Source organism: Gobio gobio, assembly GCF_949357685.1.
Source record: "Gobio gobio genome assembly, chromosome: 9".
Lineage (NCBI taxonomy): Eukaryota > Metazoa > Chordata > Actinopteri > Cypriniformes > Gobionidae > Gobio > Gobio gobio.
This window is the reverse complement of record NC_137115.1, coordinates 29381513-29397634: the sequence shown is the minus strand read 5'-3', so window position 1 is coordinate 29397634 and position 16122 is coordinate 29381513. Positions and strand designations below refer to the sequence as shown.

General features: G+C 37.1%; 1 protein-coding gene across 1 annotated transcript in view; it reads left to right on the top strand.

Annotated features, from left to right (window-relative positions):
• unc13c (unc-13 homolog C (C. elegans)) overlaps window positions 1–16122 on the top strand; it is a 282829-nt gene that overhangs the window by 133694 nt on the left and 133013 nt on the right. The window contains exons 17-18 of the mRNA XM_079824971.1: window positions 3651–3784; window positions 10298–10383. Of these exons, the coding sequence (XP_079681097.1) occupies window positions 3651–3784; window positions 10298–10383 (220 nt within the window). The remainder of the gene's footprint in view (window positions 1–3650; window positions 3785–10297; window positions 10384–16122) is intronic.

Below are 16122 nucleotides of genomic sequence, written 5' to 3'. Positions count from 1 at the left end.
TAGAATCTTGCTTTAAAAAAATGGCATGGAGCTGCTTGCTTTATTTGCTGTTTGTTGATTTTCAAGTATAAAACTTGAAATTTTTTCAGTGTGTGCATCAGTCCTTTTTTAACAAAACCGTGAAAATATTGATAATCATGATAATTTTGGTCACTATAATCGTGATATGAAATTTTCATACCGTCCCATCCCTACCATGACTAATATCGATATAGCTTACTGCAGTGTGTGCAACACATGTCTCATAGTAGCCGCGGAGCAAACGCACAGAGTAACACTAGTACAGAATTTTCAACACACTCAAATGTATCTAATAAGATAAAACAGCACTGTGTTACCCCACATACACTTGACCGGAAGATTATGTCTGTGGCACAATACAAGTTCTGCTGCTTTCGAGCCGTGTATCGCACTCGTCTCTCATTAGCAATCGCTCCAGCGGCCTCGTTCAGCTCCCACAGCACTCGGCCCTGCTTTGCTGTATACTACAGTAATGTTAATAATCTCGTCCATGAACATGATTTCTGCCTAAATCCCATCCGGATACTTTTCCACCGGCTGTGAGGTGAAGGCGAAGATATCCCATGAATATGTGCTCAAATATATTTTAGAGCTTGGCAAAAATAAATAAATACATAAAATATAAATATCTTGATTTTCTGTTGTTTTTGCTTATTTTAAAGCGTATGTCTTATTTTAAATCAATAAGACATAAGCATGTCAAGCCATCTTGAGGCCCCCTGGTTAAAAAACACTGAGTTCAAACACACAGTAATCTAATTTACTAGTCTACCACTGTATGTACTAGGGATGCAAGTATACAGTTAGTCCACGGTTCAGTACATACCTCGGTTTTTTAACCACGGTTTTCGGTTCGGTTCGGTTCTGATGGCTTGTCACATCAGTTTTTTGCTATTCTATTCTTAGGCGACAGGAACAGCAAGAGGTTATGGAGAAAAAAATACTTTTTTATTGCAATTCTTTCTTTATTTTACTTAAAAAAACCCTTACTTAAACTTAAAACGTTACTTTAAAAAAAAAAAAAAACCTTGTACACATTCCTAGTGTATTGTATAATATAAAATAAATATATATAATGATTTACACTAGTAGTTCAGAGCTGTACAGCAGCATTTAAGTATGAAATTGAATGAATAAATGTAAAAATAAAACACTAGACTTCACTATAAAATATACATTGATTCTTATTAAAGCTACTGAAGTTTTTCAGTCAAGAGCAGTGAGTGATTTTCTCTAGGGATAGTTCACTCAAAAATGAAAATTCTGTCATCGATTGCTCACGCTCAAGTTGTTTTACACCTGAATAAAGTTCTTTCTTCCGTTGGACATAAAATATATTTTTGAAGAATGTTGGAAACCAAACAGTTGCTGGAAATAATAATATGGAAGTCAATGGCTACCATCAACTGTCCTGTATTCAACTGTCTGTGTTCAACAGAAGAAATGAATATAGGTTTGGAACAACATTAGAGTAAATAATGACATAATTTTAGAGGTGAACTGTCCCTTTAAGGAAAAGTGGTAACGTGTTCACTAGTCTGAGCTGCTGTCAATTTAAGACCTGCACGCATCTAATATACAAACACACGCCGATTTTACTTTCACTTTAGATATAACCGACTGTTTATGTTCACTTTGTGTGTATTTGACAGTAATAGCGCAGTAAGACTATAATCACGGGTTTGACAGGCTTTTAGTGCTCGCGCTCAGAAAAACGCATGTTAAAGGGTTAGTTCACCCAAAAATGAAAATTCTGTCATTAATTACTCACCCTCATGTCGTTGGACACCCGTAAGACCTCCGTTCATATTCGGAACACAAATGAAGATATTTTAGTTGAAAGCTGATGGCTGAGAAAGGCTTCACACAGGCCTCCATTGGCATTCAGTACATTGACACTTCCAAGATCCATGAAAGGCACTTAAAACGTCGTTACAAAGTCTATCTCACCACAGTGGCTCTACAATAATCATACAATGCGACGACAATAGTTTTTGTGCGCAAAAAAAAATCAAAATAACACCTTTATCCAACTTGTTCTTGTCTTCCGTGTGCGCCTCCACGACGCATGCGCGAGAATATGACGTAGCGCCGGTGTTCGGGAATCGATGAAATACACACTGAAGCCCCATTTTGAGCACTACGCCGAGACCTAAAGCACGATCAATGTAGAATCCAACAGCTTAGACACGCGCGTCTTCCTCTGCTCGTAAACAAATCGCTTCTGGGTCATATGTCCGAACGCCGGATCTGCGTCATATTCTCGCGCATGCGTCGTGGAGGCGCACACGGAAGACAAGAACAAGTTGGATAAAGGTGTTATTTTGATTTTTTTTTGCGCACAAAAACTATTGTCGTCGCATTGTATGATTATTGTAGAGCCACTGTGGTGAGATAGACTTTGTAACGACGTTTTAAGTGCCTTTCATGGATCTTGGAAGTGTCAATGTACTGAATGCCAATGGAGGCCTATCTGAAGCCTTTCTCAGCATCAGCTTTCAACTAAAATATCTTCATTTGTGTTCCGAATATGAACGGAGGTCTTACGGGTGTCCAACGACATGAGGGTGAGTAATTAATGACAGAATTTTCATTTTTGGGTGAACTAACCCTTTAAAACAGTGCATAAGCACGTGAATGAAATGTTTAACCGGCAAAGCTTTAAAACGCATGCAAATAATGAACTTTCGTGATTGTGAATAACTATAGTGTTCCGTGAGTATAACTCTACCACTAACGTGTGATGTGAATGTGAATGTATGTCGCATTCAGCATATTGGGATGGAGGCAAACGATAGTATGTGTACTGTAGCACTACGATATTTTTTTCAAAAGCAGATTTTGGAGACATTTTAATCGTCCACGATCCAAAAAATCATGATATCGCATACCCCACCCACACAACAGATTTAAAAGATGTTGTTGCGCACTGCAGCCTCACTTCACCGCTCTGTTAAAGTGTTAAATCTGACACCAGCATTGCAAGCGTGGCTAAACACCCCCTAACTTTAGTGCATAGTGATTGGATATTTACTCATATCAGCGCGTAGACTCACAGGCACACTCAAATAGAGTCAATTCAGAGAGAAATAAAAATAATTAATTAAATGCAAAACTGGAAAAAAAAACGTAATTCACAAGCGCGTATTGAACTGTGAATGCCGTACCGAACGGTTCAATATTATATTGAGAATTGTGGCATCCCTAGTATGTACAGTATTTTGTCACATGTTAGAAACGGCTGTTGTCCCAGATCTCAACCACTGACTGTTTGAGTGCAGCTTTAGTTAATGGTTTGGCTGGAGTTGTTGCAGAACTCAGGATTTGCATAAATAATGAAGACATTAATGAGCTTCAAGGGCAGGAAACACTAAATACTAATGTGTTGAGTATAAATGATTTTAATCAGAGACCACAGAGTCCAGTCTGTGTGTGTGTGTGTGTGTGTGTGTGTTTGCACCACCTAATAAAAAGTCTTATGAAGCAAAAACACTTAACCAGAGTGCCGAGTGCTCAGATTCTCCTCTATCCCATCAGTTAACCGGACTAAATTATTTAAACTAAACGCGTGGAAGAAAGAGAAATTGTGTCATTATCTGTAATAAACTTCGGTCTCTCTGTCTTTCCAGGCTAAGAAGCAGGATCTGCCGCGTGAGGAACAGGGTCCATCCATCAAGAACCTGGACTTCTGGCCCAAACTGATCACGCTGATGGTGTCTGTTATAGATGAGGACAGATTGGCCTACACACCCATCATTAACCAGTGCGTATCACAACACACACATTGTGAAGCCATCCGAATGCATCTGTATTCTGTACCATGTTTTGCTGTTTTTTTTTTTCCAAACAGGAAAGAAAACAATATCTTTAATAATATCTCAGTTGTTTGTCCGAGGCTGCAATGAAATTAAATGGAGAGCTTCTCAGGTGTTTCTCCAGTAATCTCACACGAGTTTCAATTAAGAGCACAGCAATGTCTCAATCTGTGCTTGGAATTTCCAAGACACCTTTGCAAACAAAAGTATGAAACCATTTTTCATTAAATCCTTCCAAGATCAAGTGATCTGACCATATTGATCGGTACACTGATTGAATGTTTTTAAAATGCCCCTATTATGCTGTTTCAGGTATTGCACAGTACTGTGCAAAAGTCTTAGGCGTGTCAGTATTTTCCTTTTGCCATTAATTGTAATAATCCAGTGAGGTTTTTGTATGCACAAGGAGTCTGACAACAGCCTTCGGAGAATCTCCTGAGATATGAAAGAGCAACGTCTGATCTTTAAAAGTTCTTTAAAAGGATGTTCTGAACATGTTCGTAAATTGCAGTATTTCATAAGCACATTGCAATAAAATGCAATATGCGGTGTGTGTGTGCACAGCAGACATAGATTTTGTTCTAAAATTCAAGGCAGGGGACTTGAATTATTCAGAATCCTGGACAAACCCAGAGAAGAATCGCCTATCGCCAATTTATTTTGCTTTCGCATCAAGAGTTTCTGTTTTTTTCAACTCTCTCTTATCCTTTATCTCACCTTTTGCAGAAGTCTGTGTGTGTGAGGAAGATGTTACTGGACTTATAGTGTCATTAGTTCTGGTCTCGTCTCTCGATCCATGTGGAGTGAAGAAAAATGGCACATACTGTGCTTGGACTCCAATGATCTCTTAACAACTAGAGCTACTGCTGTGTGTTTGTAGGAGTGTGTGTGTATGTGTGTGTTCATGTTTTTCTATCCCAGTGGGGACTTCAAACTGAATGCACACTGACTAATGGGACTCGTGTCACAGTGGGGATCTAAATTGAGGTCCCCATGAGGAAACAAGCTTATAAATCATACAGAATTAGTTTTTTTGAAAATGTAAAAATGCAGAAAGTTTTCTGTGAAGGGGAGGTTTAAGGATAGAATTAGTGTAAGGGGATAGAATACACAATTTGTACAGTATAAAAACCATTACGTCTATGTAGAGTCCACACAAAGATGGGATAGGTCTGACGGCAGAAAGTCATGAACGTCATGTTTATGGGCATGAACATGTAAAGTCAAAGTCCCTGCAATAACAGACTGGCTTGTATCTATAAATGATTGATTCAGGAACTTTTTGCGAGTTTACTGTAAAAATGGAGCTGTGAAATTCACATACTTTTGAAAATCCAGCGTTTAGTTGATCCTGGTAAGCGCTCATTATCACAGTTAACGTTCTTCTTTCACGAGGGAGTTTGCCGTCATAGCATTTGTTTCAATGTGGACCAGACTTGGCGTCTGACAGCAGTTGTCTGTGTGCATGTGCTTCAGATAAGCGAGCTCAGCAAACGATCCATTAGAAGTTTAAACTGATACAGCTTTAGAACGTGTGGTAATAATAAACTTTAATGATAAAAGAAGAACTATGCTATCCGTGAGAGTGACCGGGATATAGATGATAATCAAAACCAAGCAGATGTTTTGTTAGTATTTGGTAGAGAATCCGATTGAGACATGAACTGTGTGGAGAGGGGGGCTTCACACAGCAGCTCATTTGCATTTAAAGGCACATGCATGAAAACAGCCTGTTCTTGACTGTAGTCAGAAATGGGTATTTACAACATGGATTTATAAATGATCTGTGGGGTATTTTAAGATGAAACTTCACAGACACATTAAAATTTAAATTACATGTTGTAAAAATGTCTTTAATGTCAGTATTCACACTTTGTTTTCTCTGAATCTGAGAACAGTTGAGTCTGTCAAGGGACGAATCGCAGTCTAAGAAACTCAGTTTTGACTAAATGTGTTGTTTCTGTGATTTGTCTTTCTATAGGGCAGAGCAGTGTTTTAGATATCTTTAATATTTAGGATGGAATTCAAACGTTGCAAACATTAATATTACATTACTTAAGATATAAAGTTCACAAAATCAGATGGCACATTGAGACACATTCTAGAAAATAAAGTATGAATAAATGATTTACAGAAGTATAATACAGAAGGTTAGAGGTTTAGAACAAGCTCTAAGCAGAGCTGTAGGAATATCAATACAGCACTGCCACACAAACTCTAAAATAAAATAAATAAATCTTTGTTTCAACAGGCAGCAAAGATTATTAGATTTATTAGTTTGCTGTAGTCCAAATATTACACATGAAATGAAATTTTTAGAAACCCAATCCAAACCACATTTATATATAGCTTGAACTACAAACATTTCAGGTTTTTGGAAATGGATTGGATTACAGGTTTTCTTTATTAGAAATGCAACACGTTTGAAATGTCAAGCTCCATCTGAATTCACTCTTTCCCAATGTAATTCATGATGTGCGTATACATGAATATGTAAATTACTGTAATGCCTCTTCTTAAAGGGATTGTTCACCCAGAAACCTATATGAGTTTCTTTCTTCTGTTTTACACAAAAGAAGATATTTTATTGAATGTTGATAATCAAACAATTGACTTCCATAGTATTTCTTTCCTACTATTGAAGTCAATGGCTACTGTCAACTGTCTGGTTACCAACATTCAACATTTAAATGCAGTTTATTTCTGTGATATCAAAGCTGAATTTTCAACATCATTACTCCAGTATTCAATGTCACATGATATTTCAGAAATCATTCTCTCAAGAAACATTTCTTATTATTATCAATGTAGAAAATGGTTGTGCTGCTTCATGTTTTTGTGGAAACAGTGATAAATTTTTGTCAGAATTCTTTGATGAATAGAAAGGTCAAAAGGACAGCTTTTATTTGAAATAGAACTCTTGTGTAACATTATTAATGTCCTCGTGCCACTTTTGATCAATTTAATGCATCCTTTCTGAATAAAAATATTTATTTTTAATTCTTGCTGACCAAACTTTTGAATGAACAATGAACAACACCTCAAATACAAAGGATACTCCATATACACATAATCAGTAGATATCAAACGATCTGTTACAATGCAATACTATCACATATAAAAAACATTTTTTACTCACATAAGTGTGTTCCACCATTCCTGTCAGATCCAATATAGAAGGCACGGCATTGTTTTTTAATCTCATTCTGTCTGCAAATCCAGTCCTTGTTTACAATACAATCCAAAGTGAAATGAAGCGAACAAACGTGCAATGTCTTACCCATGTGAGCTGGAACTTCATTAAAAATAAAGTTTGTCCAAGCATTCCTAATATTGGAATCCAAAGGAAGCTTATGCAGCGACTGTGTTCTTCCACAACCAGGCACTGCACAATATTTTGTAATCTTCAACGCATGTTTATTGCTTGGTAGATCGATCTGGTATAGCTCCACGTTGGCCTATGTTATTTACCTATTCCACATCATGCGTGAATCGGTGGGTAGGGCTACAGAATTAGGCGTTGGTCTTCTTCTGTTCGCAAATTCGCAGATCCCTCGTTTGATGAGCCAGCTGTCAATAAAAGCTTTTATTTGACTAACAAGGAACTTCTCAGCTACGAAACTTACTGAATATTCTTAAGCCTCTTGCACACCGGGACGATTATCGCGCACGCTTATTGCCAGCGTTTTTTGGAGACGTTTTTCAACGCGTCTTTGTGTTCATGCCCTCGCAATTTTCACTGGCGATGCGCAGAGTGAACATGCAAATTCCCTTCCTGACAGTAGATGGCCCTTATGATTTGATTACAGATCAAATTGGGTTTGATGGAAACTCACCATAGAATTCTGTTTGATCCGCAATTCCTCTCCATAACAACTCCCTCTTATTAAAATTTGTGTAGTTGCTGTGGCGTTTGTCATAAAGTTCTTAGTGTTCAGACACCAAAGAGACCAGCAGTTCTACATTCATCTTGCCTCATTGCATCTTCTTCTTCGTCTACTTACTTTCTCTTCGTCGTCTTCATCTTAGGTATCAATGTGTGCCCGGCAAGACCGTTTTGTGCTTGAGCGCCACCAAGTCGAGTTTTACTGTAACTTCAGCAGCTCCAGGCAGGTGAACAAAAGCACCAATCTCATTGGTCGGCCAGTTTTTAATGCGGTGCGTCAAACCAAAAAAACGAACCTGAGGCGTTTTTTGGGGTTTTTTATGACGCTTTTAGGCCTGGGGCCCTATCTTGCACCCAGCGCAATTGACTTTGTACACCGACGCATGTGTCATTCCTATTTTGCACCCGCGCAAAGCGCGCTTTTCCCTCCACAGAAGCACGTCGCTAAACTAGTGAATGCACTTGCGCTCCCTGGGCGGTTCAGCGCAAAAAAGGAGGCGTGTTCCGGCGCAAACAATCCCTGGTGCTATTTTGCTGTTCCATTAAACAATTGCGCCACTGACCAGAAAAAAACTAGTCTAAAGTCAGTGGCGCGTTGCGCGTTGCGCGTTGTTCATTATGCTATTTTAAGGGCGCATGCTTGACCATAATGTATAGCGTGCACAACGCGCATACACTTTGCTCATGTAATCTACACAGATGCAACAGTTATTTTGGCAAATCATAAATTGTTACACTAAAAAAATATTAACACATGAGATGACGGAAATCATTGTGGTGTGCCACGAAGATGTGAAAAAATAGGCATAAATCTAGCTTACAAATGATTCAGGCTAATTGTAATAATTAAGGATAAGACCTGTTTGCCCAATAGTGGCAAGACATATATGTATATAAGGACATCTGACAAATTGGTTTGTCCGTCAAGAACCAGGAAAAAAAATCGACTGAAAAATTGAAAAAAACTGAAAGACTGAAAAAAAAAAAGACTGTGAAATCACCTTTACCATAATGTACAACATTACAACTTCACTTCCCTGTCTTTCACTGCTCTTACAAGCACATCAGTCTCCTCGGCTGTGAACCGCTCCTGGCGTGCGCCTGGTAAATACGCCATAATAATAGCAATCCATAATGGAACTTGCGCACCTGCTTTTAAAGGGAATGTTGGATGACGCTCGGATTGGTTTATTCACGTTACGCCCAAACCACACCTATGAATAATGAAGCTACTTCAGACCAACCCATTTTAGATTTGCGCCGGGCGCAAGAGCCATTTATCCCGCCGGGAAAATAGCAACAGCGCCGAGACCCGCCCACAAAGTTACTTGCGGTTCGCGCTTTGACACTTGCGTTTCAGATCGTTAAAATAGGGCCCCTGGTGTTTTGTGTGTAGGTGTGCACACTCACATTGGCACCCTTTGTTTAGTCACTAGTCATTAAACGTCGGAGACAAACACGCACAATTATCATCCCGGTGTGAACAAACCTTTATATTACGACGACCTTTTATATATCAAAAGCTCTAGAAAAAGTTGATTTCTCAATTCATGAACCCTTTAAGTCATAGCTGCAGCAGCTGACTTCATTATCTGAACAAATGGATCTTTTTGATTATTTACAAAACCATTATTAAACCATACAAGCGCGATAAGATGCAAAAGAAGAACTAAAAATCTACTTAAATCTGTACTGGCATGCTGTCTGTGAATATGTGACAGACACACAGGACAGAAAGCTGCTTCAGACAGCGCGCCGGCCATGAGTTCTCTTTTGTGTTGAACGGACAAAATTATGCCAAAACACCTGCTTTGTCAAGTATCCTTGAAAGTTCAGTCTTTTGAAAACTAAATTGGAATTTTGTGCATTGTGAACAAATAAATCTTTTACGGCACAGAATCTCTCAGAGCAAAGAGCCACCAAGAGAGACACTTCCTTAATGAAACATAGTAAATGACTTCAGTTAGAAGCACACCCTTCGATTACTTTGAGAGAGAGGACAGAGAGATTTTCTCTAGTTCATGATCATCCTGTTCATCTGCATCCATATGCGTCTATCTCTGATAGCTTCTTCTGTCCATCCTAAGCAATTAAACCGGGTCGAAATAGAGTTGAGCCTGGTCTAGATTGATTTGAGATTGCTTTTGAGCAGTGAGGGAGAGTAGAGAGCTGATCACTTCACTCAGTGATATGGTACGGTGGCGGTTGCCATGGAAACAGCCCGTGTGATGGTAGCACAGTGAAATTGGTGCCCATAAGAAGAATAGGCTCCCATGTGAAATGCATGCATCTAAAATGGGACAGGACCCTTTTACACCCACTCTAAGACATAAAACAAGAATTGACCTCTCGAGTTTTAGATCAAGACCATGTTGATCCAAGAACTGAAACAAAGAAAAAGTACATGTATTTATTTATAATTATTTTGTTTTTTATAATTAAAATAATACATTTTTATGAATCGCAACAGGATCTTTATGCGGTCTTGAGAGCTCTGTAGACCCGGACTCTGATGGAGGAATTAATTTCTGATTGCTGTTTGGTTGTAATGATGTCTGTTTTTATTTCATTTTAGGTTCCCGCAAGAGTTGAATATGGGTAGAATTAGTGCTGAAATCATGTGGAACCTCTTCGCCTTGGATATGAAGTACGCAATGGAGGGTGAGTTACTCCTGATCCAGTTTTTTTCCGTCGCTCTATGGGGTTGGTGGCATGGTTTTTGTTCTGATGTGCCTTCAGCTCGGTCTGTTTGGATCTGAGATCCAACACACTTCGCATATCGGTTCTTTTTGAGCAAAACTCAAGCTGGCTTTACATCATGGTTGGAGTGTCTGAGAAACATCTGAAGTGAGTCAAGTGATGCAGGTTTTTTGGTTCTTTCTGGAGGCTCTTTCATGTTTTTAAGGAAGCAACATTTTTGGTTTGGTTGCAAATTGTTTTCGTTTTGCCATGTAGTCTACATATAAGGCTACAATTAATATGTATAAAGTTTTTTAGTTTCCTTCACCAAAACATTGTAATTTAGTTTTTTGTTCACCCACTCAATGGTGTTTATTTGTTGTGTTGTTAAGGATTGACTAATCTCTATGAACCAGTGTTGATATCTAAATGTGGGTGGGTGTTTGTTAATGTCATAATGATTTCTATAAATGAGCTGGGTGGAATAAAGAGGAAGCTTGTGTTATAAACATTAGAGTATGTGTGCGTACTACATCAAACTTATATTTGAAAAGAGCAAGACAAATCCCTGTGCAGTTATGACGTTACGATATGACAATTTTTGGATGGAGTTCAGTGTTTTAGAGGAAGCTGGTGAGAGTCTATGGGACATAAATGTGATTGTGATCATGGGAAGGGTTGAATTTGTGTTTATGGATGTTGTTTGTGACTCTGACAGCAGTAGGGCAGTGTGGCATCTGTGTTTCATAGATATATTTGGAACAAACTCTCCAGGATTCAGATTCACCAGTGATATTTGATTTGAACCACAGATGGTCTGCTGTCTAAGTCTGTGACACATAAACAACAACAACAACACACAAAACTGTTCTTAAAGTTAAAATATTAAAGTTGCAAGGTTATTCTGTCCTACAAACAAACACACACCCACACACTCGACAGTAGAGCTTTTAAAGGTCATTCCCTATGATTGAATATCACATTTTCTGAGCATCTCAGTGAGGACATTGTTTTTAAAATAAAGCTAAATGTACCCAACCCAAAACCATAAAGTCAACCTTTTAAATGTTTTGACTTTCATGAAGCCTGTATATAGGATATGTATTCACAATGCTTTATTATGCACCTTTATAATGCTCTATATCTTTTCAGAAATTGTTTACATTCATTCATTCATTCATAAACCATTTCAGTCATATCCAACTCTTGGTGATTCTATCTCTCTCCATACACGAGAGACTGTCAATACATTTTCTTGCCTTTGATTTTTTTTGGGGGGTAGCTCGCTGTTTATTTCCCCAATCCTCCCCATTAAATGGCTTGGTACTCAAACACACACACACACACCCAGACAATTTAGCGTCTCCAATTCACCTATACTGCATGTTTTTGTATTGTGGGGGAAATCGGAGCACCCCAAGGAAACCCACACAGAAACAGGGAGAACAGGCAAACTCCACACAGAAAGGCCTCCTGTTAATTCGTGAGCACACTTTTAGAGTCTGTAAAGCATTATAAAACAATTTGCCACATAGAATTTGGTTTTGCTCTTGTTTTGCATTATACCTTTTAAAAGTGTAAGCATGACTAGTTGAGTCTTAGTCCTTAAATGCATGACTGTTTCACCAATCATTACAGCGTATTCGGTTCTTTAGTGATCCGGATCTATAACACAAATGGATCTCTACCATATAAAACTCTCCTGATATTAGAGTCACAATTACAGAAGAATGAAACAAAGCATGTTTTGTTACCTTTTGGAGCTTGGAAAGTTCAATTTGAGCAGATGTTTTATGCCATTATCACTGTCCTCGTCAGAGCTCATTTCCCAGTACATTCAGCATCTGCCTCATATTTGTGATCTCAAACATATTCTCAAAATTATCACGTTCAACATCTTCAAAGTCAACAGTTTAATAGCTAAAAAAGCTTATTCACCAGGTCCACCATCAAGTGACAATGACACTAATATTTGATTGCGTTCAGTACTTGATCTGCAGTAAATCACTGAGCCATTTCAAGTTGATACTGCATGATACTTCCTATTCTTTTGTTTTGTGCCTGCAGTGACTATGAGTGAAATGTCACTTCATCATATCAGTCATTGCCCCCTTGTGGAATAAAGGTGAATTGCACTTATTCAGTCATTAAATACAAATATTTTGTTGTGCAGAAACAAATATACTTACACTGTTACACACCTTGGGCCTTTAGTGACCCTATACAATTTTTACAAAAAAAATATGGAAAAGCAGGCATTCTTTTATAATTTTGTTATATATATTTTTTTATTGTTATATTGCTTATAATGAATCGATAGAGAAATACTAAGAAGGTTGATGTCTAACTTTAAAAAATTAATGAGGAGGAGGGTAGTGAAAGACATCCTGGGTCACTAAAGACCCGAGATATGCGTTTAAGGGTTAAAGTGGTCATGACATGAATCTTTTAAATAGGATTTTTATAAGTATAAATAACTTATTTTTATAAGTTAAATAAAGTTTGTTAATGTTTTTTTGCACTATATATATATGCATATGTGTATGGATTTTTTTATTTTCAACCTTCATTCTCTGTCTGAAATGATCTTTTTTTAAGGGGTAGATCCTTTAAGGCTAGTCAGTAAGCGGCACTGTAATGCTTGTTATTGCATAGGAAACAGTATCAATGGCCACTCGCTATTGCACATGAGTGTATGTTTTGACATTATCCATATAACATTATCCATATAAAACCGTCATTTACAGGCAAAGCATAATTAAATAATTTACTTGCGGTTTGTGATGCAGCTGCTGTCAGATCCAATACAGGTGGCTGCTTCATCTTTCACCAAAATTTTCTTTGAGAACTCTCCATTACACTGTGCCTCGTATACAAAATAAAATTCTCCGAACAAACATATAGTCCTCCGAGGCGATCCGGGACGCCATTCAAATAAACCGTCCACTTGTTTCTGATGCTGGGTTCCTTCTGAAGTCTGTACAGAGACTCAAACAAGCTGTTTAAACTGGACGCATAAAAGCGAATACTCCTCCATTTGTCCTGGTTTTGACAGTATGCCATAAACTCAGCGTGTATCATTATACTGTATCCAGTGTAGACATTGTCAGGGATTATAATGGGTTCTACTTGATTTTGAAGTGACGGGATGCTTCCATCCAGTGTAGCCAAATGTCAGCCGTTAAGCGACTGATTGCCAGTGGGCGTGGCCTATGGTGCGATAATGCATTACTATTCATCGATGTCTTCCTCTGGAGGCAGTCAAATGCAAATGTATTTTCCTGTGTGACATCACAAATCCTGCAATATCAAAACAAACTAATTTGGAGCTTGATTACATAAATGCTTTGTTTGTAATGAGGAGGATGCCTGCAGGATGTTGTAATGGTACAAAGACCTCTATATGTCAAAAGATCAAGGCAAATTAAATTTCTTATGTTATGATCCCTTTAAAAATGATTTACAACTACTTTGTTTACAATAACAACATGCAACTGATTGGTGTTTTTGTGTAAGGTTTTGTACGGGTTTTTTGTTGTTGTTTTGATTATTTAATTTGGAATTGCACTTTTAACTGTTAAAGATCTTCATTGAAAGTAATGTCCCTTGTATACTGCATATACATTTTTATAGAATCATTAGTCTTTTAGATATAACTGGTCATTTTGATGCTCCATTATCCAGTATTGACATAAGGGTACACTTTCTTTTTTTTTGTTGCGTTTTTGCGTAATTAAATAATGCATTTTTTAAACATAATATATGCTCAATCTCAATCTGTTTCACACAGTTATTTGTAGATATTACCAAAGACAAAGTAAACAATGATATTGTGTCTGTACATTCACACGTACCATTTATTTGATCTTATTGGAGCTGTGTGTGTGTGTGTGTGTGTGTGTGTGTGTGTGTGTGTGTGTGTGTGTGTGTGTGTGTGTGTGTGTGTGTGTCTGTGTGTGTGTCAGCCTTTGACAGCAGACCATATGCTGTTAGATTCACACACCATCCTTCAGTATTTCACAGGTTACTGAACAATCTTTAGGTTGCCATAGGAACAATGTGTCAAGATAATCTATGGATTTCACACATACACACAGGTTTTGCTATCTTCGTGGGGACTTTCCATAGACATAATGATTTTTTTTGTTTACTGTACAAACTACAAACCGTATATTCTTTCCCCCTACAGTAAACCGACCCATCACAGAAAACGTTCTGTATTTTTACATTTTCAAATAAGCATAATTTAGTGTTTATTCATCCATTTTCCTCAGTGTCCCCACAATGTATTCTATATGTAGGTTAAACCGTACACACACACACACACACTTGCTGCACACCTCCCAGCCTTTGCTGTCATTTCTTTTTAATATGGATTGACATCTTGCCATGAGATGTGACAGAAAAGAAAAGCGCAAACCTTTGTGCAGTTTCATTTTCATTTCATTTGTGTTTTTCTTGAGGGCACATTCAGAAATCTCTTTCATTTGAATATAATCCAGATTAGTTTGTGTTGACACATTGACATTGATGTGAGGCAGAAAGCATTCGCTTTAGGGCACATAAAAACAAACACACACACATTGATCTGTTGGTTTGAGGGGACTGAAGTCACTTTCTGACTCAAAATTTTAACTTGATTAGAAAAAAAGTCATTTTTTGAACTGGATAGTATGAAAATAGAGGATTCACCAGATGAGGAGATGTTGACAGTGTATTTATTTTATAACAGTAACAATAGATATGAAAAAACTGATTCCATTTTCATTTTAGCCATACCATATACAATATAATCATATTGTATTTATCTCATTCTGCACTGGGTCATAAAATATTGTCAGTTTTCTGCTCAACAGAATAATATTATCAGTTCTACAGTGGAGTCCCAGCATGAATTCACTACTGTGTGCTGATATAGTAAAGAAATATATTACAGAAATGTAAGCTAGGACCAAACCTGGTATTTACAATCGCACTTTTAGATCTCGCTCGGATCGAAGACGGTTCTTCTTCAGTGTTATGAATAGAATAGCTTGACTCAACATGGATCCACACCAAAAAAAGCGCAGATTCAACACTTAGTGTTCACAGCTGCTGTACTCAGATCAAAAATAAGTGTCATGCAGTATTGAGCGATAAACTTAATTGTCTCAGTCATTAGAGTTATATAGTACTCATAACCTCATAATCAGTTAACAGCAAAGCTTCACTGGCATAACTATAAATTCTTACAATAATGTCAAAGTACCTACATTAAAATAGAATGTTTCAGGTGAAAGAAATGAAAGTTTAAATCTAAAAAAAGATCTAATAAATAGGAGATATATATATATATATATATATATATATATATATATATATATATATATATATATATATATATATATATATATATATATATATATATATATATATATATATATATATATATATATATATATATATATATATATATATATATATATATATATATATATATATATATATATATATATATATATATATATATATATATATATACCGTAAATAGGACAAAAACACAACTGTTAGTTCTGAGATATAATTAATTTTTAGTATACCAAACGGGCAATCTTTGGTTTTTTACTTGTTCCAGAGCAAATCAATTTGGCTAAGGGAAAGGTTAAGTTTCATAACTTTATATTTTTATTTATCCTGTACTAGCTCTGCTTTTGTACTTTGTACTGAATTGGTTGCCTGTGT